A 25,588-nucleotide genomic window follows, 5' to 3' on the forward strand; every position below is an offset into this window, starting at 1 on the left:
ACAAATATTTACTGTTAAGGTATGACCACATGTTCAGTCATTAAGAAAAATGATGAAAGATGAAACTCTTCCACGAAAGTAGTAGATAAAATTAGTGATACGCGTGCGCTGTGATCAATGTAGGGATCTGACGTAGATGAAGACAACCTGTAAAGTGGCGTTTTTGGTGGCACCAATTTTAAAGTTTCCAGCTGTTATAGATATTAATTTTTTGTGAAGTGATAGCAAAAATAACAACAATTATGTATTTTTTATTACCTTTACAAGCTGAAGTTTCTAAAAAACTATGTTAAAAGAAGGAAAGCGAAGCAATATGATAAGGATTATGTATTAACATGGCAAGGGTTGTTTTAAACGATGCTAGTGGAAATAAGACATTTTTACACATTTCCAGTAAAGGATATATGTGGACTTTGCTTTACGCTAGTGGTATAATACTTTTATATTTTCCACTATCAATAGGATTGACTTTCTATCAAAGATGGTTTCTGCAGGTAAATATTTTGTTAAAGAATAGTCAAGTAAAGTTTTAAGGGTTTTAATAAGATAAGAAGTGTAATAGTTCCTCCTGAAGGATGGATAGGATTTATCCTTCGTTTTATTTTGCAACATTTTAGTTTGAAGTGTTTTTTTACTTAGCTAAAGAATGACGTCTGGGAGCTGTAAATAATATATTTTTGTTTATAATGCTCTTATAAATCTGGAATTTGATAATTTCGATAGAAAGAAATTGTGAAGTTCAAGTTTTTTTGTACAATAATTATGGTTTATAAGCCCAATAAAAAATGCTACTTATGTGATGTTACGTAAAACAAATTGACTTTGATTCCATTTTTTTTTTCTTAGAGATTTCATTATCCTCTTCTTGTGGTTATGATCCACCTGATGACAAAGTTTATTATGGCTACAATATTCCGCTGCTTATGGCAGTGCTGGTACAAACGACAGAGGATCAAGATGGATTGGCCAAATACTATAAGAAAAATTGCTCCTATGGGCTTCGTGAGTGGTCTTGATATAGCCTTTTCAAATTGGGGCCTTGAATTCATCACAGTTTCCTTGTAATTTATTTGACTAATTTAAAGTCTTCATTATGATTGAACATCGTTACATTTAGAATAAACTGATAAATTTTTGTTGCAGGTACACAATGACAAAATCCACAAGCATAATATTTATTTTATTCTTCGCACTATTATTTAAATTAGAAGAAAAGGTATTTTATTCATAAAATTTTTGATTTCTTAGATTAAGAAGGAGATTAGGGTCAGATGTGATTAGGTAATAGGTGAGAAGCGGATTCCACATCGGCAAGAAAATGCTGTTTTGACTTCCTTGAGTGTAGTGTTTGTGCAGAATGTAATTTTGATTGAATTTTAAAAAACAATTGTGGTGAATGGGTTTTGTACGCGTTATATCTCAGAATCCCCTCTATGAGTTGCCTGCAGATTGGGTCTGTTAGTTAAATTGCTATTATTCTTCTAGAATAATATGAGGGGGCAATTACTCATCTCTTCTAGTCACACTACTTCTTGAAGTTATTCATATTAGTCATCCCGTTCCAACCACTCTGCAACTGAAATCTGCTGCTGCATCTGTAAACTACCAATTCTGAAACTTCGGCGTGACTCAACTGCCGAGGTCATTCATCGGTATTAAATTTTATAGGGGTAAATATAAAATAGAAGCAGGCTCAGGCATTCTCTTTGTTTGATTCCCTTAGTAATCTCACAGAAAGATTCAGTTTCATTTTCGTTCCCGCTTCTCGGCTTTTTGCCTTAGTTTGGAATTTTAAATAAACAGTCTATATTTAGATAGTGAGGAAGTTTTGAATAGACTTGACAGTTTTATCAAGTTTTGCTGAAAAACGTTTCTAACCTTAGTCTTTTCAACTAATTTGTTGTACCTATCTTCTCGTAGCTATTCCATATTAACCTGTTATAATCTTCTGCTAGTTAAATCTACATTTATTAAAAATTCCCATACTTTTGCATAGTATCAAACCTATTTTTGAAACTGCGAAATTTATAATGGTGATAATCTGTGTTTTTCAGTCGTGGTCTCTAATAGTCATTGTGGGCATGATCTCGGGAGGATTAATAATGTTTACATATAAATCTACCCAGTTCGATTTGATGGGTTTTTTACTTGTACTCTTCGCTTCATTTTCAAGGTTAGTTGTTATGGAATCATTTTTTAAACCTCTTTAAAAATAAATATATTAATAGATGTAATTATATTGCAGTGGAATTCGTTGGACATTAGCACAGTTCGTTATGCAACGTGCAGAAATGGGCCTTTCAAATCCTGTAGATATGCTTTACCACGTTCAGCCTTGGATGTTCATTTCTATCCTTCCATTCATGATTGCTTTTGAAGGTAATTTTTCAATAACCAGTATGTGTGTGAAAATATGTACTAAAAATAACTTCTCATTTGAGGAATCATATGTTCGTTCTATCACATAATATATCTTCATAACATGTGTGATTTTTTCCAGCTGGCGTGGCAATTCATGGATGGAGCATGCTCTCATTCCCAGAAGATACGCCATTAGTTTGGTTTACAATATTATATGTTTTAATCGGAAGTTCAATTGCATTTGCTATGGAATTGTCAGAATATCTTGTCATTTCTCGCATGTCTAGTCTTACGCTCTCTGTGGCTAGCATCTTTAAGGTGATATTCAGTAAATATTTTCTGCTTTTCCTGAATACGAACTTGATAAAAAAGACGAAATTTTCATTTTTTGTTTTATAAGGATTTTTCCTCAACCTTGAGGTTTCCTCAGACCAGTTATCCTACTATAAAACAAACACATCCGGACTTCACACATCTATCTACAATGTAATGTATGCAGGAATTATAATTATCCATATATACACTCAATACTAGTTCTCCAGTGCGTTTTGCTCGCACAGCCCTCGTCCTGCCATTAGCTCTACGATGCCATTTTGCTAGTGTTCCTAGGCCTGCCTCTTTTCCTCGTACCAGGCGGGCACAATTACTTATTCCGGCATTCTATTTCCTGGCATCCTTAACACGCGGCCGAATCCTATCAATTTCTTCTTTTCTATTTCTTCTGTCTCTGCGCTATGCTTCTCCACTATTTTTTTATATCCGCATTCCTCCTCCTCTCTCAACGTGATATTCTCGCGGAAGCCTCCAGAAATCCATTTCAGTCGCCTTCATCTTTTTTTGCATTTTCTTGCTGACTGCCCATGTTTCTGATGCGTAGAGCAAGAATGCTTTGGTCTATCGCTTCATAAATGTGCCTCTTAGTGCTGATCTGGACATAAGAGAGAATTAAGCTTGCGAATAGCAGATTGTGAAGGTACATGCCTCCCTGACCTAAATTGTAAAAACTTGAGAAAATAGATTCTAACCCTGGTTCCCATTCATCCTTTCTGACTGTTTTTCTGAAGGAAGTAAAATGCTACTCCCACAACTCTGCTTTAGTTAGGAAAAGGCTAGTTGCTCTGAGGGCTCCTAGTGCCTCGGAGGATCCATTCTCACCACATTCACTTGTAACGTGTAACATATAACTAGGCTTTGTAATTTCCTCAAAAAGGAAAATTTGTTCTGGGTTCTATCTTTATATACACACCTATTATACTCAGTAAATGGGTTAATTTATTTTTAGAGTTATGAAAAATTCAGTTATAGAAAGGTTCTGGAATGTTTGATATCATATTATTTCAATTTCAGGAAGTATGCACATTGATATTAGCGTTCGAATGGAATGGAGATAAAATGTCCGGGTTAAATTTCATTGGACTTCTATGCTGTTTGGGTGGAATTGTATGCCATGTTGTTTATAAAACAACAAAATCTGCAAAAAACAATACAGGACAAGCTGAAATTGCTGCATCATTAAATAAGCCGTTGTTAGACGAAGCATCGGCAAGATTTTTAGCAGATGTTACCACTTCTACTGACGAGGAAGATGACGATCATGGTGGAGAGAATTCTTCTACAGAAGTTCTATTCAGTGTTCTGCATTCAAGGGACAGATAGTCAGTTAATTAGAAATATCCGGTGTAATACAAAAGGCCTAAGTTGAATTATTAACTTAACTGAAAAGGTACTGATTTGTAGTTGATGCGGTAAGTTTGAACAAAAATTATATTTTCGCTGCAATTCACATATAAAACTATTCAGATGTTCATAACATTTTATCATTGGAAACTTTTGTATAGATTGAGTCACAAATATTAGAAAAATATCTTACACAATACTTGAATTATTAATTTGAAGTTGAATTGAAAATATGTTACCATTAATCTCATACATCAGTGGATTCCTTAACTTGCCGGGCGTCACATGTTTTGATATATGATTAATGTAGAGCTATTATAAAAACTATTGGAAATGCTTTGTTTGAAAGTTCGTTCTCATTGTAAGCTTTTGTAAGATAAAGGCTTCTTTTAGACAAATCTATGAACTTGGAACATAGATACTTGAAAATTTTTATTTTTCTTCAAGTGTGAGATAATTAAACGGAATTAACTGCAAGTAACTAGTGACATTATATTGGAGAAGGTTCCTAATTAGTTAAATTATTTAGAGAAATATAAGTTGCAGAAAATAAGTAGTATATACATATATCATTAAAATTAAATTTGTATATTTAAAGAGAAATCGCCCAGGTAACCAAGATCGCAGGGACGATTCCTTTTTCCTTTACAGAAACTTTTGCTAATTTATTTACTCCCTATGGGTGTTCTATTGTTAAAAATATTTCTTTTTTTGTACCAATAATAGTAACGTTTATATTTTATATGTTTTTAAATCACCGATGGTAGAAAACAAGCGCTTCTTACCACCTTCATTCAAGGGACAGATAAGTCAATTAATAAGAAATATCCGGTGTTATACAAAAGGCCTAAGTTGAATTATTAACTTATCTGAAAAGGTATTGATCCCTATAAATCGTAAACCCTACGTTTTGGTCAAAATTGTATCATTTTAAGATCTAGGTTTTCAATATTATTCATTAATAAAAAAAATAGAAACCCTTTTTTTGATCAAATAATAAATATGGTATATTTTACTGCACTTCTCAAAGGCACGTTCTAATCCCTCTACTTTTTTTTGTTTCGTATTTTTTGAAAATGTTTTCTAATAGCATACATCCTTAAAATGATACGGGCAAAAGTGAAAGTAGCGTTTCTTTAGCGTAGAGCATCTAAGGGGCAGTTACTGCGCTTTTGTTACTGCACCTACATACTGAATAGTTGTTTTTTTTTTTTGCAACAGAGGGATAATTCCAAAGTGATATTAAGTGATAATTAGAACTTTTTGTTGATTATTTGTGAGCGTTGTTATTTAACATCATTCAATGAAAAAGCTACATTTTTTCTTATATAAATGAGTCCACTTTTTTCAGCGATCCACGATTCTTCATTCCACTGTTAGCATTAAATTCCTTATTGTGTTTTTTAAAATTTTTTGTAATTACTAAATTTTTGATGCCTAGACCCATCTCCTAGGGTTTAAGCGCCTGTAAAGAAGAACAAATTTTAGTTTTGTCTTCCAAAAGTATTCAACATTCCAAAAAAACAAGTATACTTATTACAAATAAATGGTACTTTTAGAAATTAATATAATTTGAAAGTATGTGATAAAAAGCCATTTTAACTATTATATTTTCAAAAATAAAGTTTATTTTTCCTGTTTCATGATGACCATGAGAAATATAATAAGTGAAGTAATCGCCTTTCTTTTTCAGTCGGGACTTAACGTCCAACTACCAAGTAATATAATAGTTTGATAAGTAAATTTTTTTTAAATTAGATGTGCTACCAATTGCAATGTTGACTGAAAAGATAAAAACTTAATTTTTACACCTTAAAGCACTATTTTGTTTTACATTCCTAACTTACTATTTTGTTTTATTTAATTTTTTGCATTTAAGGCGCATCATCATCTGAGGTTGTTGGCGCCCGGAGCTTTTTTCAGCGCACAGCCGGCCTTCGGACAGCTTCAAACAATACTGTCCATCTACGGGCAGTGAGCTTTAAGAAGCTCCTATTAAGAGAAAACTTACAAATCACAGATACTAATCACACATTCCTTATTTATGGAAATCAATTTAGCTGATTTCTACAAAAACGCTACCGTAAAGTCAGAATTCCGCTTAGCCTTAATATCGGAAACGAAAATAAGGTTAAAATGGAATTCACAGTTCGAGATTTCTGCGACTTTTAGTTCTCAAACAAACCGTGCGTTGAATTTTTTTTTTTTTTTCCAAAACAACTATTTCTAATGAAATCAAGTGTACAATTCCAAAAAGAATACAATTCGTTACTGTGATATAGTTTATTTTTGCGGTTTATTATCTTTCGGTCAAAAACACAAATCTTTCGGATGTGTCTAATAATCAAAGGTTCTTTGTTTGATTCTAAAATTTTTTTGTAAGAAAAAATGGAAGCAACTTTATATGAAACTTCCTGTGTTTTGTATGAAAGTACAAATTAGTTGGGCTTGATCGCGACAGCCTAACACTTTTTCCTTTTTTTTTTTAACAAAATGCTGTCCAAGTAGAGAAATAAAAGAGGGTATTCAAATATTTCTGTGAAAAAAAAATAGATAATACTATTTTTCAATGTGTTTGTTGAGGTTAAGAATTTAAGAATGGGTAGGTAATAAATTATATTATCTGCCTCTATCTATGTACGAAAAAAAACAAACTGATCTGGAGTTTTCAGACTCCATGTTAATGCATATCTAGTCAAGATAAGTGTAAAATATGGTCTGTTTTAAACAAAAAGTTACATTAAAGTAAAATATACATTAATGTGAATGGGTGTCCTGTATTTTTGCAAATTAAATAGGGTTATTTGAAATTAAGAGAATTTTATTCAATATTCATATTTTTGTCAAATATTAGCTTCAGGGAGATCTGAAATATTTTATAATTGAATTATATTTTTTAAAAAATGTAAAATAAAAATAGTTTTTTAATTAAAAGTAGCAATGTATGCTGTATTTATGTAGGGACCACTAACCATTACTTTACTGACTTTGCACCTAAAAGAAAATCCAATTAGATTCAAGAAGCACACACTGCTTCTTCTTAAAAGGAATAATAAAATAAGTTAAGAAATCAAAGTATTAATGAACTAAAATTATTTAATATGTATTAAACAGATAAGTTATCGAAAAGTTTTTTATCTTCTTCTTTTACATTATTAAGGTAAACAGAGAAGAAAAATATTTGTACATAACGATAAAAGTATGTTTACAATTTATATATAATAAATTTTTATAAATAAAAGCCTAAAACTGAATAAATCAATAATAAAAACAAAATTATAATATATTGCATAGAACTGAAATAGAAATATTTCCTAATAAATTTGTTATTTCTATCTTTATCTCATTTATACTTTTAGAATCATCATGTTATAAAAGTAATAATTTTGCTTTATTGTCGTGAAAGGTTTATAATCAAATTAAAGAACAAATACAAATCTGAAAATTTAGTAGTTTGAAGACTAAAAACAAAAATTTAACCAATAAAAAAACCTGTGATTATTCACGCAACTTTTACATGCTGCATATTATGTAGTTGAAATTATTTTTAAATACAATTTGAAAGGAAAAGGGAGTTCAACACAACATAAATGTGCACGTTGATTTTAATAAAAAGATACTATTTCCATTAAAGGAAGCTACAAGTCAAAGCTTCTCCCGGAGACCTCCACTAAAAAAAAAAAACAATGCTAAGTGATAAGCAAACGAACATAAGTCCCAGTTAAAAGAACACCTTCTTGGAAATGTCTAGACAATTGCAGAAAAAGTTATGTGTACTTGAAATTGCGCACTTTTGAAGACGTAAACTTCACCCGGCCCTTAGATCCCCGCTTAAATGAAGTTTTCTGGTAACATTAGAAAATTAAAAGTGAGATTTCCATGGGTGAAATCCACTTTTAATTATTGTAAAGGGTTTCGCAATTGAAAAATGAAAAATGTCCAGTAATGTGGCACTTCCTTTTAACTAATTTACTTCAAATTTGAAATTTTGAATATATATATATACAATTCTTATAAATAAAATATAAACATATGAACAAAAAAAATTACATAGAAATGGCACATTATAAATGTCCATTAATCGGATTTTTTTTCTGGAAATAATATTGCAGTTAAAAATTAAAAGAGCAGCACTAGAGCGAGCAGAGTACCATGTTTCCTAAAAAACTAATTATTAAGGAATAATTCTTTTTGCTAAGGAGTATTTCCTTGTTTCTCAATTATCACCAAAACTTTTCTGGTGCTAAGAGAAACATCAAATTTGAACTTTTAGCGGTTTATAGTGAGTGGATACTCTCAGGCCAATGAGTAATCAACATTTCTTCGTACACAAGGTACCTCATAACAAATATTTTAATTTTTCTTATAAAATCTGCCCAATTTTCAGTAAAAGAAAATTAAATATACATTAAAATAAAATTAATTATTGATTTCTTTTATAAATGAACCAGATTTTTGCGTATTTTTTATTTTATGATTAAATGTTTTCATTATTATTATTATTTTTAGAATTTATATTTTGTTTGATATTACAGCTACACTGACAGAATGAAAGACTGTTTCTACTACAGTTATTTACTTTCAATTAATATAAAAAATAAATTTTAACACTCAGCTCTACTGTACACAAAAAGCGTCAACTACAGGATTTTTTTTTTTGTTAAGGCAAAAATTTTGTTTCTATGCACAATTAAAATTCAATAAATTTACCAACAACATATATATATATATTATATAAAACAGTAATTAATATAATTATTATATATTTAGATTTAAAATTTTAAATTAAAGATTTTAAAAAATAATAAAATAAGAATTAAAAATCCTTAAGGAGTTGCATAATTTTCAGAAAACATTAACTTTCTTTTTTCTGAAGCCTATTTAATATTATTATTATTTTTTTAAAAATAAATCTAACTACATAGACACTTAAAATCTAGCTGAATACTTTGGTATGTTTATTTTCTTTACTTAGTTAAAAAATACAACATTAATCTTGATTATTTATCGATATTTATTTATTTTTTTCTTATTGGTAATAAGAAAATATACAAACTGATCTTTCAGTTAGTCAAAGTTAATTTTTTTAAACACTTTTCAAGTGCCACAAATGTTCCTACAATAGAGGTAAATTATAGATAACGAATATTTTTTTAAAAATTCTTTTCCTCATGTACGTTTTTTAACGCTAAAGGAAAAGAATGTGATGCTATTACTGACAAATATTCTTTTTTTTTTGTCTTTTAACAAAAAAAAAAAAAGTCATGGTGACTATGCAAGACTAGCCTGTACTTATAAAAAGGTAAATTAAAATTTAAAAGAAGTGTTCGGTTTTTATAATTACATACTTAACTCTTACTACTGCTGCTAGTATTGGAGTTTTTTCCTTGTTTCTTTTGGTTTTTAGTTTCAATTTTTGTTTTTATTTTTTCAATTAATTCTTCCATCTCCTCCTAAAAATGAAATAAATATGTAAAGGATTTTAGATGGGCTTACGAATGTTAGGCGGGCGAAATAACAGGAAATGTGGGTACATAAACCGCATCGGAAGGATAATGTGGAATCGTTTGAAACAAATTACGATATTCTATTAACGAAAAAATTAAGCTGCAGATATATACCTCATCGTAGGCGTACATCAACTTGCAATGCTTCATTATATCCTTATCCTGTGTAATGATCTCTATAGCGTGGACTAGACAATAATTTATTTCATCTTGTGTATTAGTCACCTGAAGAACAAAAAATAACATATTCTGAATATATATGAGCGCAAATTATAGAGAATAAAATTTTGCCCGTTAATTTGTCCAATACTTTTTGAAGTTTAAATTTTTACTCGTTTTTGACGATCCTATAACGAGTGTACTTTCAACAGAACTGACAACGTCTAAACCTCCGTTATACCTTTTAAAAGCTAAGGGGAAAGTAGAAAGGAGATGCAGGTTGGTAATGCTGAACGGAACTTACACAAGCACAGACCACCAGAGATAGCATGCTCAAATCTCTTTAAAAAGAAAACAAAAAAATTCATTCGACATTCCATTCTTCAAAAGAATAACTGCTTTTGCTCTGATGTAGTATTACTTGTGTTATATCAGGAGTAATTAATCGTGAATGCGTTTCCTATCAAAATTCAATGAATTCCGACTTTTCATGACCTAAGCACAAATAGTAAGTCAAAATCTTGTTTTCAGAAATTTGATAAGAACCATATTATGCTCTCCCAAAATATAGCCGCCTATAACAATCATTACCTATAATGGCCTAACGATTATCGATCGAAGTAGCTCGTAAACGTCCTTCCACATGTTCTGTGGTGCCACAAAGACAAAAAAAATCGCTGTATTTTTACGATCAATGGTGGATAGTGCAACAAAATTGAATATATATAGTGACAATATTATTTTATTCATCATAAATTCTGTGACTAGTGATTTTTTAATCTTTCTCAGATTACAGAACCCCCATACATTACCAAAACAATAACACGAATTCTGCTATGTGATTTGTCACAATTTTAATAAGTTTTAGATTGTTTCTTTTATTTAAACATATTTTTTTTATTTAAATCAGATTTTCATCAGTCACCAAAGTTTGGCTCAAGTTTTTGTTAAATGATTTGTAAGTTGAAAAGTTACACAATGTATTCTTTGCAGTACTTACAAGTGACAAGAAAAGGTTGCCTCTGCATATTTCACACTCATATTCATTAGGTTCTTCTTGACTTTTGGTCCTCCGACCTTTTGTTACAGGCAATTTTTCATCAGCTACTAAACCAAAACCTTCCAGAACTTTCCTTCTAGATACCTCTTCATTTCTTAATTCTATCACCATCGGCAAAATCTAAATCAAATTATTTAAATGTTTTAAAATTAATGTCAGTTATAAAAAAATTAAAAATTTATAGAATACATTTCTTTTTCTTCTAATTTAATCCATACTTATATTGTTAAATAAATGCACAGAAATTTTGTACTTTATCTAAATAATTTTGAAAAAATATAGCAAAAAGACGTCTTGCAACAATATTAGCTTTGAAATGTAAAAGAGAGCGGTAGCAATTCTGTGATTAATTATCTAATCTCAGAACGTTCTGATTGGTACTGGGGTATTTGGGTGGTTCAATTTTGTTTAAGATTCCAGATGCATTATTGTGCAGTCGTTGCTAGTACGTAGTAGCTACTTCCCTCTGAGGGCTTCAGAGGTCTGTTTAGTTTAGTGTGTAAAAAAAAAAAAAATAAATTCATTTTTATATTAATATGAAACTTACTTGCGTCAACACCTCAGCAGATGATCTTATATCAGTAGCGATATTAAAAAGCAACTTCTCCAATGAAAATATTGGTGGTTCGCAACTGTCCTGGATATCCTAGAATTTGTAAAACAACGAAAGTTTAAGAACCTTTGATAGCTTTAGAGGCGAAATTATTGTGTAGTTCAGACAGATTTTTCGGATTTATTGTTTAAGGATAATTTGCTCATTGAAAATAATCCAAATGCAAGTTGCTTTTTTGGGGGTGGGAAGCAGGGAAAACCTGTCAAGATCTGTGGTCACTGAAGCCTTCCTGAATTTATCAGTGTAATCTTAAAAATTCTTAAAACAAATTTAAGTATCATTTACGTCTGCGTATGACCATTATCGCTTTTCTCAGCACTCTTCGACTGCACTAAATGAATGTTCTCATAATACATTCAGAAAACAGATAACGTAATCCATCACCAGTAAGCTGCCTTTGAGTGTGATTCCAGCTAGAAATCACTGAATTTCCCTCACAGTTGATATATCTAACATTAATTATAATTTATAAATAAAATTTACCTTAAAAACAGAACGAGAAGTATCCAGCCAAGATGAATGTGCGAAATAGACGCTCTCTGAGACTAAATAACCAGTACAAAGGCTAGATGTAAAAGCACGAGGGAAGACAACCACAAAATGTCCTGGTTCTTGAACAGTTCTACACACTGAAACACCATGCGAAACGAGCAGTTGCGGAGGAACCATAACAGTATCAGATGCCAGCCAAATTTTCTTTTTATCTCGACAATAACGTGGCATCAAACGTTTCACCGCAATTTTAAGTTCTTCACTCCAAGAATCGGGCACCCCATACCTAGATATATATATATATAAAAAAAAAGTTATTAATTATTTACCATATTTGGGGCATATATTTATCCAGTTATGTAAATTTCAATTTTATTGGTAATAAACCATCTTCTTATTTAAGACCACAATAACATTAAGAATGTCTCATTCGAATTAATTAGATGTGATGACCACTCACCAAATTTTGTTGGCGCCGGTGTGAAGATATTCGATCCATGGCAGAGCATGGGGGTCTCTGTACCAACAACAAGCGGAAAACAGCATGCCTACGTGAAGCGTGGGTACTGTAACACCTGAAACAACATTCACGTATTTTTTTATTGAAATTCTACTTTTCTTTCACGACAAGAGCTCTCATTAAAGACTTACACTCACTTTGAGAATCTGTAATTTCAACAAAACGATTAACAAACTAACAAGTAACTTAAGAGGTGTCTGTTTTAGAACAGAATATAATTATTACTGCTTAAGGTAGTATCAATACGAATGATATAATTGACCAAAATCTTACACATTAGGGTATTTGCTTGATTTCATAAGGTTTCATTTGTAGAACTAGCTTAATCAATAGCTTTCTTCTTTTTCTTTTTATTATTATTTCACTTTATAAAAAACTTCATACCGGAGAACAACTAAGCGGTTGTTCAAATTATCTTGTATTTGTGAGGTAAAGTAAGTGGGTGAGGTTCACACCAACTTTATTTTATTTTTTTAATAGCCCGAAACATAAACTTTTGCTGAAAGTTAACTTAATAAATTTAAGCCTGTTAGCAACGTCTCGGTACATGAAAGAATTTCATCTAAAACAACGAAAGACGCATAAAAAATGTCACTGTATTTCTTATTTTTTTCAGTAAAATCAAAAATAAAGCACTTACCTAAAACTGGCCCAAGAGATCTTAGTATGGAGCGAGGATTGTTGGTTAAAATCTTAAGATTCCACGGATGCCTTGCCGAAGAACGTTCTTTTCCGGTTGGAAATCCCCATCCCCATGCAGCCGTGTCAATAGAACCAGAATGTACACAAACATGCGCGGTACCAACAGTAACATGTCGCCAAAATTCATTTTCAACTTCTTCAGGACCTGGTGTACTATCTTTGGAGAACCACATTGACATTGTGTTGCGAGCAATGCGGTAGAAGCCGCTCAATGCCACTGACTTTCCCTGTAAATAAATTTTTTTTTCACAATTGAATGAAACCATTTAAAAATTTAAACCACCCATTAACTACAGAAATTCTCAATTATAGATTTTATTTAAAATCGCAAATTTTTTGTTAAAATGGGTTCAAATTGGTGATCTCTGCAAATCTAACCACTTAGCTAAATCTTTCATTTTGTAAATAAACTTAGTTTTGAAAACATTCAATGTTACAGTATTGAACGATAACTTAGCGAAATTTCTACTATGGATGAATTTTCAACTCACTTTAGTTATACATTCATCTCTTTCATCAGTGTCGCTTTCATTATCCGACCCTTCTTCCTTTTCTGCATCTTCATCTCGTTCCATCATCCTTTTTTCTCTCTCCTTCCATTCTAACTCCACTTCTTCGAGTAGCTTACTTCTTTCACCTAATTGTTTCATAAATGTATTGTAACAGAAATCTTAACAAAACAAAGTGATTAATGAAACCAATTTAACTCTATATGTGAACCAGAGTTCGGAGAAAGATTTACAAATGACCTTTCTAATGGGTTGATTCACAAAGTCTAGCCTTTCTATCCCATGATTATAAATACGTAGTACTGTCATCGCAGATGAACAATTTGGTATAAAAATGTAACAGACTCATATGTAGTTTTGTGATGCTAAAGATTTGTCTACTTTAGAGCTGAAGTATGGAATGGATTCACCTATGACGAAGGCCCTACCGCTGAGATGAGACCGAGAACTAAGAAAGATCTTCCAGTACAAGTTCTGAATTTGCTAATTACGTATGTTCGCATTTATATGTTTGTATTTATTTATCACGACTTCTTCTGTTGGAGTGTTTCTATTAATTGCTTCACCACTTAGAGAGCAGGGAAAATACTAATACTATAAGCTATAAGCACTTAACGCATTAAACAAAGAATAATGCCTTCTATGTCCTACCAGACACACAACATACTTTCTGAGTGTGGAGGTCTTTCCAAATATGGTGCTGTATTATTTGTGAAAGAACTACCCTTCTTGTACGTAAATTGGCATAATTAAACCAGTTTTCATTTCCTATAAGAATTTGCACTACCGACAATGTTCTACCCAATAACTTGGGTAGAACGAAACTCAATGAAAAATACGTCGATCTTGTGGTCCTCGTTGAAGAAGTGCGGCACCCAAGATCCAAATTTCTGAACCTTTCTACACGTTGTACATTGCAATTTTGGTTTGCTCACCTACCACTAACCTTAGCAGATTCGCGAATAGTTAGACGAAGATCCGTTAGAATCCTATTATTAAAAAGGATCCCCAACTAAATTTGATGGACGAACAAAGTATTTAGTTGGCAAAATTGCCCTTAAAGAAGCTGCCAAATTTCGTAATCACCCCATAAAAAGCACAAATTTTTCAACAACCTGTGCAGAAGAGGATTTTTAGTAAACTTGTGTACTGATGTCTAAGTTGAACTTCGTTTTTCTTGGTAATCCATACTTCAGCCTCGCAAAAGATAGTCTTTTAGTCCTAACCACACACACAACTTAATGTGATTTACTAAGCAATAAAAAGAATCAGCTGCCTGATGAAAAAAAACAAACCAAAAAACAGGACGACACAAACTGATGCGTGACTCCCATATTTCCGAACAACGATAGCATAATAATAATAATAATAATAATAATAATAATAATAATAATAAACGTCATTCAATTTGTGTTGGTGAAGCTGATCGCTAAAAGTTTTATTAATAATGTAACTCTTACTGTGAGATAGGGTGTCATAAGGAAGTAAAAATTTGCAGTAAATATCATCTAGTTTGGTGACACGATCTTGTGCACTTCGAGGAATCTTCATGACATCCGCAACTTTTGTCCATCTTTTCTTTTCATAAACTTCTTTCAAACCTCCGCATTGTTGAACAGTTTGATACAGACGTGGCAAATCGACTTCCATTCCTCCAATCTACAAACAAAAAGTTATTTTGAAGTCAAATCTTAAAAGAACTTTGTTTTCACTTATTTACCAAGAGTCTTTCGGGGGGAGGGGGGAAAAGTAAGTTTGAACGACCTTAAAAGTTTGCCTAAAAATTAAAATATCAAAACGCTCATTTTCCATTATTTTATTATAAATGCTTCATTCCTAAGGACGCAATAAGTAGCTTTTAATTCACTAGCTAATTTATTATGAGAAAGTTTACCAATTGTATAGTAACTTTCTACCAATTGTTGAAAATGTCTTACGTCGCAGTGTTGGATAAAATAAATTATTTTTCTGCAAATTATTTGTTAAAGATATAAAATATTATTCAAAACAACCATTCAAAATTATTCTGAATATAATTAAACTAAAACTTTTATCTATAATAGTTATACAAGAATCGTTATACATACCCAAGGTGGTTGATTGAGCGCGATATTTTGAGTGGCTAGATACTTCCTAATCGCAGACATTTCTCTGACATTAGGGCCCCAACGATGGAGCATTTTATGAATGTATTGGTTGTAGGCTGTAAACCTCATGTCATCACTCACTTTGCATTCAGGCTGAGGAAATAAATTTTACGAATAAAATAAATATTAAAATTTAACAAAATGTCCATACTTTACTATCCTAGTAGAATGGTTCAAGCCATAGATTGCCAAACGCGGCTATGGATTATTATTACCGAATGAAAAATATTCCTCCTTGTACCTTAAAATTAGGCGGTGGCACGATGCGACAAATTCCAAGATGTTGAGCTAGTGGTGTTATTTTCTCTATATATTCCAGGGGATCTCCAAATTCTTTTTCTGTGGGATAGAAAGTAGGCGCTTCTAACATTGTAGCATTCCCAGTTTCATGAAGATGAGGAATTTGTCCAGGTTCTTCTGAAGGGCATTGATTGTTTCCTGATACTTTGCCGACATTTCTAAAATTTATAAAAACAGAAATACTTTTGAACTAGCAGACTTTGAAGTTATTGGTCATTATTTAAATAACAAACAAAAGGATGTTGACGAGAGGAAAAAGAAAAATTTCAAAAGAATAATTTTAACTTTAAATTAAGAAAAGGAAAACAAAATAAAGTTTAAGCTACTTTCTCTCTATTCATTGGCCATTTCCGAAAAGCACCTCTTCTCCTCGTTATTTATTGCCTGTTTATGTTCAAAAAATACTCACATTTTCGACTTTAATACCGCAGGAGGTTCGGTCGGATCAGATAACTTTGCTGCCGCTGGATTGGCTGAGGATGGCCTAGGTGAAGACTGCGTACCTTGACTTGCTTGCCGAGGCTTTTCTGGTTTATTAGTCAAATTAGTTAGGTTTTGCTCGACTCCTTCTCTTACTGTAGGCTGCACTGTTCCTACTGGCGGAGGTGCTCTCGCTGACAACGGACGTACCTTCTGTTCAGGTCTTCTCCGGCTACCCATCGAACTTCCTCCACTTTCTGAATTTGTTTCTACCAATGATCTACATAAAAAATTGAAAGCAAATTTTTAAGATCACACAATAATTACGTTAGTATGTACAAAATAATTATTTTTACACCTTGAAAAGTGGAATGTTTATTAGATATCCCATCTTTAAATTAAGGAATGAAATAAAATAAAATAATTCAATTTCCTTAAAATTATTACTTTATACTATTGGCTAGAATAATTCTAATTTTAAGTACAGATCTTATCAGGTAGGCTTGCTAGTAAAATAATTTTTGGGATTGATCTGAACTCGTTATTTCGAAAAAGCAAAACAAATTTACGGAAAATGTCCGATGAATGTTATATTTATTTACATAGACACTTTTAAAAACTTGTAGAAAACTGAGGAAAATCTTGTATAAAATCGATATCAATAAGAGCTGAAATTATACCTGTGGCTAGTAGAAGGTGTTGCAAAAGTTGATGGAGGCTTGGTAACTAGTTTGGCTCTTAGCATAACTCTTTGGTTATTTGGCCCCTCCGATTCAACCTTAAGGGTCACACCTTTAATAGTCTGCTGTGGAGTTAGCTGATTTGTATTCTGTTCAATTGGTATATAAAATGATCTACCCCCACTTCCATTCTCTTCATCATCTTGGCTGTGCTCAGTCTGAGTAGTACAGCACTCAAGCACAGCTTCTGTCTCTAAAACTGCCTCACTTTCCAGATTCACCTGACAAAGCACATTGTGCGGCATATAGTCTCTAAACGCAAAGGATACAATAAACACAGTTTTCATATAACGCCTATTCACTCAGTTAAACCAACCTGAACTGCTATTGATGAGCTAGGTGGCTGTTGTGAAGGTAGCGATGGTGTATCATCATCCCTAGTTCCTTTACTGGAGCGACGTCTGAAAGGTTTGTCTAATACTGAGACGGGAGCCTCTTCCGGTTGAAAAGCATAAACTGAAGATTCATTTTCGGCTGAGAAAGCTGCTGCAGGACTCTTTGATTGTGGGGGTCTTTTTAACACCACACCACAAGAACGTCTCTGTTGGAAGATGGGTTTGCGTTCAGAGGGCGAGGAATGCAGAAAATCCGACTTTTCTGAGATATCATCACGAAGTGGGGGCGGAGATGACATTTCGGATCCTGATTCTCGGGGGGAATTGGAGTTGCGATCAAATCTAAGCCAGGAAGCAAAAAATATCTTTGGAAATTAGAAATGTAAATAATCCGATGCATTAATAGATATAAAAAGATTATAAGCATATGGTTAGGCATGCTGCCGTTAATTGAAGTGACTGGCTAATTATCCTTATACTAAATTGTTTACATAATAATCTGTATCAGTAAATTTCTAAACTAGTTTTGTTTATACTAAAAGGACTAGAGGAGAGAAGATGGCACATTCAAAAATGTGTCTTACTATATTCACATAAAAAATATTGTATTATACGAACCTGAAATCAAATTCACACATTTCTTCCTCGGTCATTGAGCGATCGCTTTTAAATCCTGATACTGGCCTTTTTAGTTGCTTTTGTAAGCTATCCTTATTTTTCGACATTACCCGTTCACGATAATCATCTACCTTTAAAATGAAAATACCCTTTAATATCAAGAAAATGGTATACTTTAAGCAAACTGACTCCTCTCCAAAAAAAACAAATCAAAATTAGTGTGAAACATTCTTTTCTCTATGAATTTTCTAATTTAAATATGGAAGTTTATTCAAAGGTTTGCTTCTTGAATAAAATAAATAAAAAGGGTGTTATAATATTCAGATATGCTCTTGATAAAATTAAGGAAACATGGTATACATTCTACGCTCAAATAATATGGCAGGAAAGAAATGAGTGTGGAATGAATAGCTATAAGGTTAGCTTAAATAACCTGAAGTATAAGGTTAAGGTCCTATTGACAGAGGATGTCCTCAGAGGTTTGGAGGAGGGTAATGGGGCAGGTTGCTGTTACTCTCCATGTTTCAAATCTGATGCTGGATATGATAGGTCTGTACAAAAGAAGTTGGCGTTTCTACGGGCATTACAAATAATATTGTAATGTAGCAGGTAGAAGAAAAATAGCGAAGTGCAATATGGGGCTGATTATGCTTGCTCAATAAATTAACAACACACAAAACCAAAAGAGAAATTTGTTCTCTCAAAGGAATTAATTGTTAACTAAAATTTGTTCAATATTCTCGAATTTACTAACATTGCATAAAATTGAAGTGGAAATCAGAGACAAAATACAACTTTTAGGAAGTAGTCTTTAATTAAGATAAGTAAATGTTTTGTGACTTTATTTCAGATTGTCAGATCCGATTAGTAGAGAATGCTTTTAAAATTATTCAACCGAAAATAAATCGTAGTTAATTTAAAATTGGTAGATGCATTTTTACAAACTGGCTCAGGTTTGCTAATGCTTCGAAGAATACTCGCAGAGTAAAGACGCGATAAAAAAAAGATCAAAATTGAAACACCTAATGAAAACAAACGTACTTAAAATGGGTGTTAAAATAAATTTAAAAATATCAATATCTTTTATAACCTCGCATGATACTCCTCTTTTAAAATGTAATCATTGCAGTGTGCAAAAAAAAATTAATAATTTTCTATTTTTTACCATAACATAGAGCGTGTAGGTTACTCTAGGTCTTAAATAAGTGAGTTAAAAATGTTCCCAAATAGAAGACAAACAAGGAGAAGTATTAAGCATGTCTTTCTTACAGGTGCCTCAAAGCATTCATTTTGAAACATCGACAAGAAACTAGGCTCATTACAAGCAGAATAGAAAATAAAATGACTGTAAACTTAAATCACTAAGTTTCTTTAAATCCAGACCAACTAATTACCTTACAACTGGAAATAATTTCTCCTCCATATTTAGAAGCGATTTCCGCAAGTTCCCGAAGCTGTACAGGGGGCTCCACAAATCCACGATCCACTTTGAATTCAACTCCAATATTAGAAACATTTTGCTGACCACAAGTCACTAAGCCCCTATTATCTGTCACCTCAGTGGAATGTTCACCCATTGATCCTCCTCTACCAACAAGCATACTAGCCCCGCTAGTCCTGTAGCTGCATTCACATTCGTTTTTTTCAAAGATTCCACAATCTTTTGCATGTTCTATGCCGGAGCTTGTAGAATCATCTAACCAACGTTTTATTTCCTCAGTAGTCATATTTACCTTGAAATAATAATTTAATTAAAATACATATAAATTTAAATTAATCCGAAATTTAACCTAACACATGTAGGATAACAATTTTATGATTCTGCTCTCTAATAATAATTCTGAATGGGCGTACTTTGAAAAAGACTACATAAAACATTATGTATTATGGATATTACAATATATTCACCTTCTTTTTACCCAGTATTTCAATGTTAGAAGTTCTAGGAGCAGCAGTCTCTTCAATATTTGACTCACTCTTAATAGAATCTTCTTTCGTTTCCTCGATGAATTCCTTAGGTTTATCAGAAAAAGAAGTAGGGATCTTTTTATCAGCCTGAATCACATTTTTGACCAAAGATTTTTTGCTGACGGTTATGGGAGACATTTTTCTCAAGGTATGTTCGACAGCTAGTGGAAGATTCAAATGTTTTCCTTCCCCAGTAGGTTTCAAAGGTGTGGAAGTAGCAGGTTTAGCTGCTCGTTGAGGTATAGCTTCAGCAGCAGCTTCTTTAAGCTTAGAAGTAAAAGGTGCCACTGGGCAGGATGGGTCAATAATAATAGGAGCATCTTTGAGACTACTTATTAGGTCTGAACTGCGTTTTTCATATTGCAATTGCGTTAATGACTTTACAGGTGGTTCTTTAGTTTTCTTACTGTCTGAAGAAAGAATTCTGGAATCATCGCTGCTCGATACAGAACTTTTGGATGGACTGTCTCTCTGCGACTTTATAGGATCTTCTCCTGAAGAATATGGCCTGTTCGGGGAGTATTTTGGGGTGGCCTTGAACTGACTCATAGCATTAGAAATTTTGGGCAGATTTTGATTTACACTTTTCAGTTCACCTTGTTTGGTCCCAAGGGTGGGCCCTCCAAAGGACTTTCTAAAAAACGGCTTTACTCCATGGGGGACTGGACTTAACTGCCCAGGTTTCGGGATTTTAGCATTTCTAAATGCTTGTCTCCAAGTCTCACTCATAGACTGCTTTTTGCTTTCTCCTCCCAACTGCTTATTTGCACCATCAACAGTTGCATTAAACAAATTAGTTTTCAATAAGGGATTGCTTTGAGAAACTTGTTCTAGTTTTGAAAATTTATTGTCTTGTAAAGGCAATGATTTTGAGAGCAATGTGGAATGTTCATCAATTTTTTCAACGTTATGGTACTGATGAGTGAGAACAACGTTGTCATTAGACCTTTCAGCTGCAATAGCAACTACTGTCAGAGGTTTATCCTCTCCATATTCAGGGAGATTGCATTTTCTATTATCTGCTTGCTGAGCTTGGCCCGAAATTTCCACTGTTGGTACCACAGCGGATAAATTAACCAGATTCTTATTTAAAACTGAATCAACTTTTAAAGAAGTTTCTGCTCCTTTATGTTCTTGCATCAAAGCGGCATTCTGTGCTTCTCTCATTGCTGATTCAATCGCGTCGTTTTGAGTTGAATTTTTCGGCTTAATTCGCTTTTGAGATTTGATCGTTGTTATTTGCGATTCTTCAGATGAGGATGAAAAATCAGATGAATACGACTCTTCATGTAGATACCTTCCATTTACAGATTTAACTTTCCTTGATTGTTGAGTTCTTTTTGGCATTTCTTTATTAGCATTAGAAGGGAAATAGTCATTTCTTGTTCGCCGAGGAAATCGTTTTCTGGATCCAAATGTACTTTTGTTTTCTAATTCTTTTTCTAATTTAATGTTCCTTTCTCCTTCACTTTCATTAGAACTTGTATCACTTTTAATGTGTTTACATTGGGTCTTTAAGTTACTTTCAACTAAGCTAGTCTTCATTTCATTTTCATTAATAGTCTGACCTAAACTGGATGTCTTCTCTGAATTTGTGGATTTGATACCCGAAAAAATTTTGTCTTCGTCATTTGAATCCATTCTTTTCCGATAGTCACTTTTTTCTACGTCATCATTTTTTTCTAATGCAGAATTGCTGTGGTTACCTCTTTCAGCACTTGTTTTTTCATTAATTTTTTTTAAATGAGATTCTGCTGCAGGTTCAATTAACACTTTGCTTTCAACGTAGCTTGAATGACTAGCATTAGAATCTGCACTTGCTTTCCTGTTCATAACTTGCTTTCGTTTACCTTCACTGACAACTGTACTAGCATCTTTACTAGCTTGCAAAAATTTGTCTTTCTCTGTGTTGATGAAATTATCTTCAGTTTTTAAATCTTCTTCAACTTTAACTGAATCATTCAAACAATTAGAAATTTCACTATTGTCACACTTATCTTGATTTGTACTAACTCGCATTTTGTTTTTATCCCAAGATTCTTTATTTAAGTCAACTGTTCCAAAATTTTGAAAACTTCCGTTTTTTTTCATTTTTTTAACATTTTTAAGATCAGGTTTTACGTCAGTTTCGCTGCCTTCTAAACTCTCTCTCTTTTTAATGCCTTTTTTTTGGGCCCTTTTTTCTTTCTTACCATCGGTGTCTACTTTCATAGAATCCAATTTCAGTTTTATATAATCATCATCATCTAAAGAATTTTCATTTGCTTCATTAGATGTTCTATATTTACTGCATCTGCCAAATGAAAAAGCAGAAGAACCATCGTCACTGGTGCTCTTCACACTTATTATTTTTGGGCCTTTATCGTCTTCTGATTCTGAAGACGATTTATTTTCCAAAATTTTAGTTTTGTCAGTCATGGGTTCTCTTTTCTTTAAAGCTAAATCTTCAAGTTTGTTTACTTTAGAGGAATAGGTGTTGTTTGGTTCATCATCGGATTGTAAATCAGATTCTTCTTTCTTCCTTGTCACTTTGGATGTTGATCTTGTCTTACCCAATGTTTCTGAACTCACTGATTCTCGTTTGCCTTTCCTAGCAGCGGCAGTTTTTCCTTCTTCTGCTTTGTCATTTATTACTCCACTATCTAAAGATGTGTTTCTCACTTTACCTTTTCTATTCTTAGTTTCTTCTTTCGAAATATCTTTTGAAGAGCTTCTTGTACTTCGTATTGGTACACTATTTTCTCCAACAGAGCTGCAATCATTTTCTGATTCAGGCCATCGCTCAGATTGTGACAAAGAAAGAAGAACATATGCTACCGATTTATCACTCTGGTTTCCTGCAACTCTTGCCGAAGAATCTTCAATGTTTTTTCTTTCTTCTTTACTCTCTACCTTCTTTTCTTCCAAAACATTTTTCTTTCCTAGAGTGGAACATTCTCCTTTCAAACAAGGAATGAGTTTTTCTTTTTCTAAACATTCTTTATTTTTTTCTTGACTACCTTTTCTTCCTCTTTTACTTGTAAGCTTTTCATTCTGGGGAAAAGAGTTTTTCTCAGAATCAGATTCCGACTTATCTAATCGGCTTCTCCTTGTTGGTGCACTACGTTTCCGTTCTTTAACCTCTTTATCTTTAGAAGATCTAGTTAGTCTCTTTACTTCTTCCTCAGAACTATCATTTACAGACTTTGGTAATGCAGAATTCAGTGAACCCCTAGTCTTCCGCTTGTTTAAAGTTTTTTCTTCCATTTCTTGCTCAGGAATCCCTTGATCACCTCTTGAATCATTTTCATACTTCAAATTATTTTTTTCAAGTTTTGTTAAAGATGTAGATCTCTTAGCGGGCTTTAATCGACCCGGTCCCATTTCTAAACGTTCCATTTCTTCTGACAAAATGGATTCTACAAACATTTCATCTTCTTCATCTTCAGTCTCACTTTCATCTTCTGCAAAATTGGTAACTTTCCTCACATTTCTGAGAACTCTGCGGACCGGTGCTCTAGTTAAAGGAGGACGGCCTCTTCCTCTTCTAAGAGATGGCCTCCCACGTGGACACTGTTGAACACTACTTTGACCCCTTGTCACTCTAACATCTTCTCTTTTAAGACGGTTGTGATCTCTTAAGATCATTCTACCTCTTCGGTTAAATCTTGGCGATGCTGAAACATCAGGATGTCGCTTTTCTTTATTTGTGAATTCTTGGTCATTACTTTTATTTAGCTTATTTTTTTTCAAATTATTTTTGCTTGGTTCCGGAGACTCATCTAAAAACATTAAGCAAGTATTTTTCTATAAACAATAGTAAATAAAACAATATTTTCATATTTTAACACTAATTACCAGATCTTTTCGCTGATGAAACACTTTGAGGGGAAATCTTCCCAAAAGTTTCATCTTCTTCATCCTCAGGGCTTCTTAGATCTTTAGTGAGCATTTCCATGTATAATGTTGCCGCTTCTTTAGTTTTTCTGCTTGGCCTTGAAGACAAACTAATAAAGAAAAATAATTAAAATCTTCCAAAATAGCAATACAATGGAGTTTTTGTTGCAAAAGAGACCCGTGCAAAACTTAAATTTCACTATCAGTCGCAACAATTACTTAAAATGTTAATGTAAAATTCAAAATGTTCAAAATTTAACAAAAATTCTAGCTGTCTATGTTATTGACAACAAATATAGTTGATGTAGAACGAAATTTCGAAAGAAATTGCTAACGAAGAAATAGTAGGACACTAAGCAACACCGATCAACGCCCAATGAAACTGAAAATGTGGTAAGGGCCTCAGTATTGCTGGATAAAATCAGTCAAATTATTGATTATTTATAAATTTATGTACTTTTTATTTTTTTAATCTTTTATTGAAATTTACAACTGCAACGACTGTACATACCTAAAATATTTTTTATATATACTTTTCAGTCTCACCTAAGAGAGTTTGGGGGATGCGCAGGTGATCCCGAGCTAGCTCTTGACCTAGTGGACATTCGGCATGATTTCTTTAGAGCTAGCCCGTCATTTACATTTTCTCTACGATCTGACTCATCAGCATCTTCGCCAGCTTCCATTTTTTTATCGCTAGTCCCTTCTTTCTTTTTCTGTTTTTCATAATCTTCCTCTTCCTCTTCATCATCATCATCTTCTTCTTCATTTTCCGATTCATTACTTTTTTTAGATGTAGAATCAAGCTTCTTTTCTATAAGAAAAATATATATAAAAATTTATCTTGGTTTGTTTTACTTCTTTTTTTCAACTATTGCATTTACAGTTACATAATCGCCCTAACTCCTCAATTATATATAAACTTACTAGATACTTTTGCTGTAGTAATTCCTTCTTTCTTGGTTTTATTTACTTTTGCTCTCATTAATTTCTTTCTTGGTTTTCTATCCGACTTTATTCCAACATCACTGCCCGGAGGCAATTGACCTCCACTTCTTAAACCAGTACGCAGTCTAGTAGCCCCCAATCTAAAAATACAGATATATCTACATTTAAAATAAATATTGCTTTGTTAAATTAATATCTAATATGTATTTACGACTTCGAATTTAATAAATTCAATTTTTTTCCCCTGTAAAATTAATGGGGGTAAAAAAATTAAAACCTTTTTAAAATTGATGGGTGATGAGCAGGCCGGCCTCTAACCAACTGTTTCCTTGTTGCAACAGTACCCACTTTTTTCTGACGATCTTCTAGTTTTCTTGGTCGGGCCAGCAATGTAGAAGTGGCTGTAATTAGAAATTGAGCTTAAAATAACTAAGTGAAATGAAAATTCATGAAATACTATACATATAAGGAAGAAACATACATTTTTGTGCTAATCTTGCACTCCTAGTGCCAAGTCTTTTTTCATGTAATTTATTCTTCAATGCATGAACAACTTTGGTATTCTTCAATCTTTGTTTCACTTTTTTCACTTTACTTTCCTGAAAATAAAATATCCAAAATTTTTAAAGTTTTTTT

The 25,588-nt window shown here is 32.6% G+C and overlaps 2 protein-coding genes across 4 annotated transcripts in view; one reads left to right on the plus strand and one right to left on the minus strand.

Annotated features, from left to right (window-relative positions):
- LOC141449940 (solute carrier family 35 member C2) lies at nt 1–5,565 on the plus strand. The gene is made up of 7 exons (XM_074119907.1): nt 1–494; nt 847–1,061; nt 1,144–1,216; nt 2,055–2,173; nt 2,246–2,379; nt 2,501–2,679; nt 3,709–5,565. The coding sequence occupies exons 1-7, from the start codon at nt 336–338 to the stop codon at nt 4,015–4,017; spliced, it is 1,188 nt and encodes a 395-aa protein (XP_073976008.1). The 5' UTR covers nt 1–335; the 3' UTR covers nt 4,018–5,565.
- The window catches only part of Jarid2 (Jumonji, AT rich interactive domain 2), a 23,747-nt gene continuing 3,396 nt past the window's right edge, over nt 5,238–25,588 (minus strand). Inside the window, exons 5-27 of one of the 3 annotated variants that reach the window (XM_074119900.1) lie at nt 25,434–25,551; nt 25,230–25,353; nt 24,932–25,092; nt 24,551–24,818; nt 23,966–24,114; nt 20,069–23,889; nt 19,555–19,893; nt 18,161–18,291; nt 17,524–17,884; nt 17,148–17,428; nt 16,457–16,747; nt 15,989–16,205; nt 15,688–15,840; nt 15,061–15,259; nt 13,583–13,728; nt 13,030–13,318; nt 12,330–12,444; nt 11,861–12,155; nt 11,312–11,410; nt 10,705–10,884; nt 9,660–9,770; nt 9,387–9,491; nt 5,238–5,503 (exon numbers count right to left, since the gene is read on the minus strand). In XM_074119900.1, coding sequence (XP_073976001.1) covers nt 9,387–9,491; nt 9,660–9,770; nt 10,705–10,884; nt 11,312–11,410; nt 11,861–12,155; nt 12,330–12,444; nt 13,030–13,318; nt 13,583–13,728; nt 15,061–15,259; nt 15,688–15,840; nt 15,989–16,205; nt 16,457–16,747; nt 17,148–17,428; nt 17,524–17,884; nt 18,161–18,291; nt 19,555–19,893; nt 20,069–23,889; nt 23,966–24,114; nt 24,551–24,818; nt 24,932–25,092; nt 25,230–25,353; nt 25,434–25,551 — 7,953 coding nt within the window. In that variant the 3' untranslated portion in view covers nt 5,238–5,503. Of the gene's footprint in view, nt 9,492–9,659; nt 9,771–10,704; nt 10,885–11,311; nt 11,411–11,860; nt 12,156–12,329; nt 12,445–13,029; nt 13,319–13,582; nt 13,729–15,060; nt 15,260–15,687; nt 15,841–15,988; nt 16,206–16,456; nt 16,748–17,147; nt 17,429–17,523; nt 17,885–18,160; nt 18,292–19,554; nt 19,894–20,068; nt 23,890–23,965; nt 24,115–24,550; nt 24,819–24,931; nt 25,093–25,229; nt 25,354–25,433; nt 25,552–25,588 lie in introns of all 3 variants that reach the window. The other 2 variants (XM_074119899.1, XM_074119901.1) reach the window with 2 other exon arrangements.

The sequence above is a fragment of the Rhodnius prolixus genome, unplaced genomic scaffold (assembly GCF_049639745.1).
Source record: "Rhodnius prolixus isolate KJV_2025 unplaced genomic scaffold, Rpr scaffold_2, whole genome shotgun sequence".
NCBI lineage: Eukaryota > Metazoa > Arthropoda > Insecta > Hemiptera > Reduviidae > Rhodnius > Rhodnius prolixus.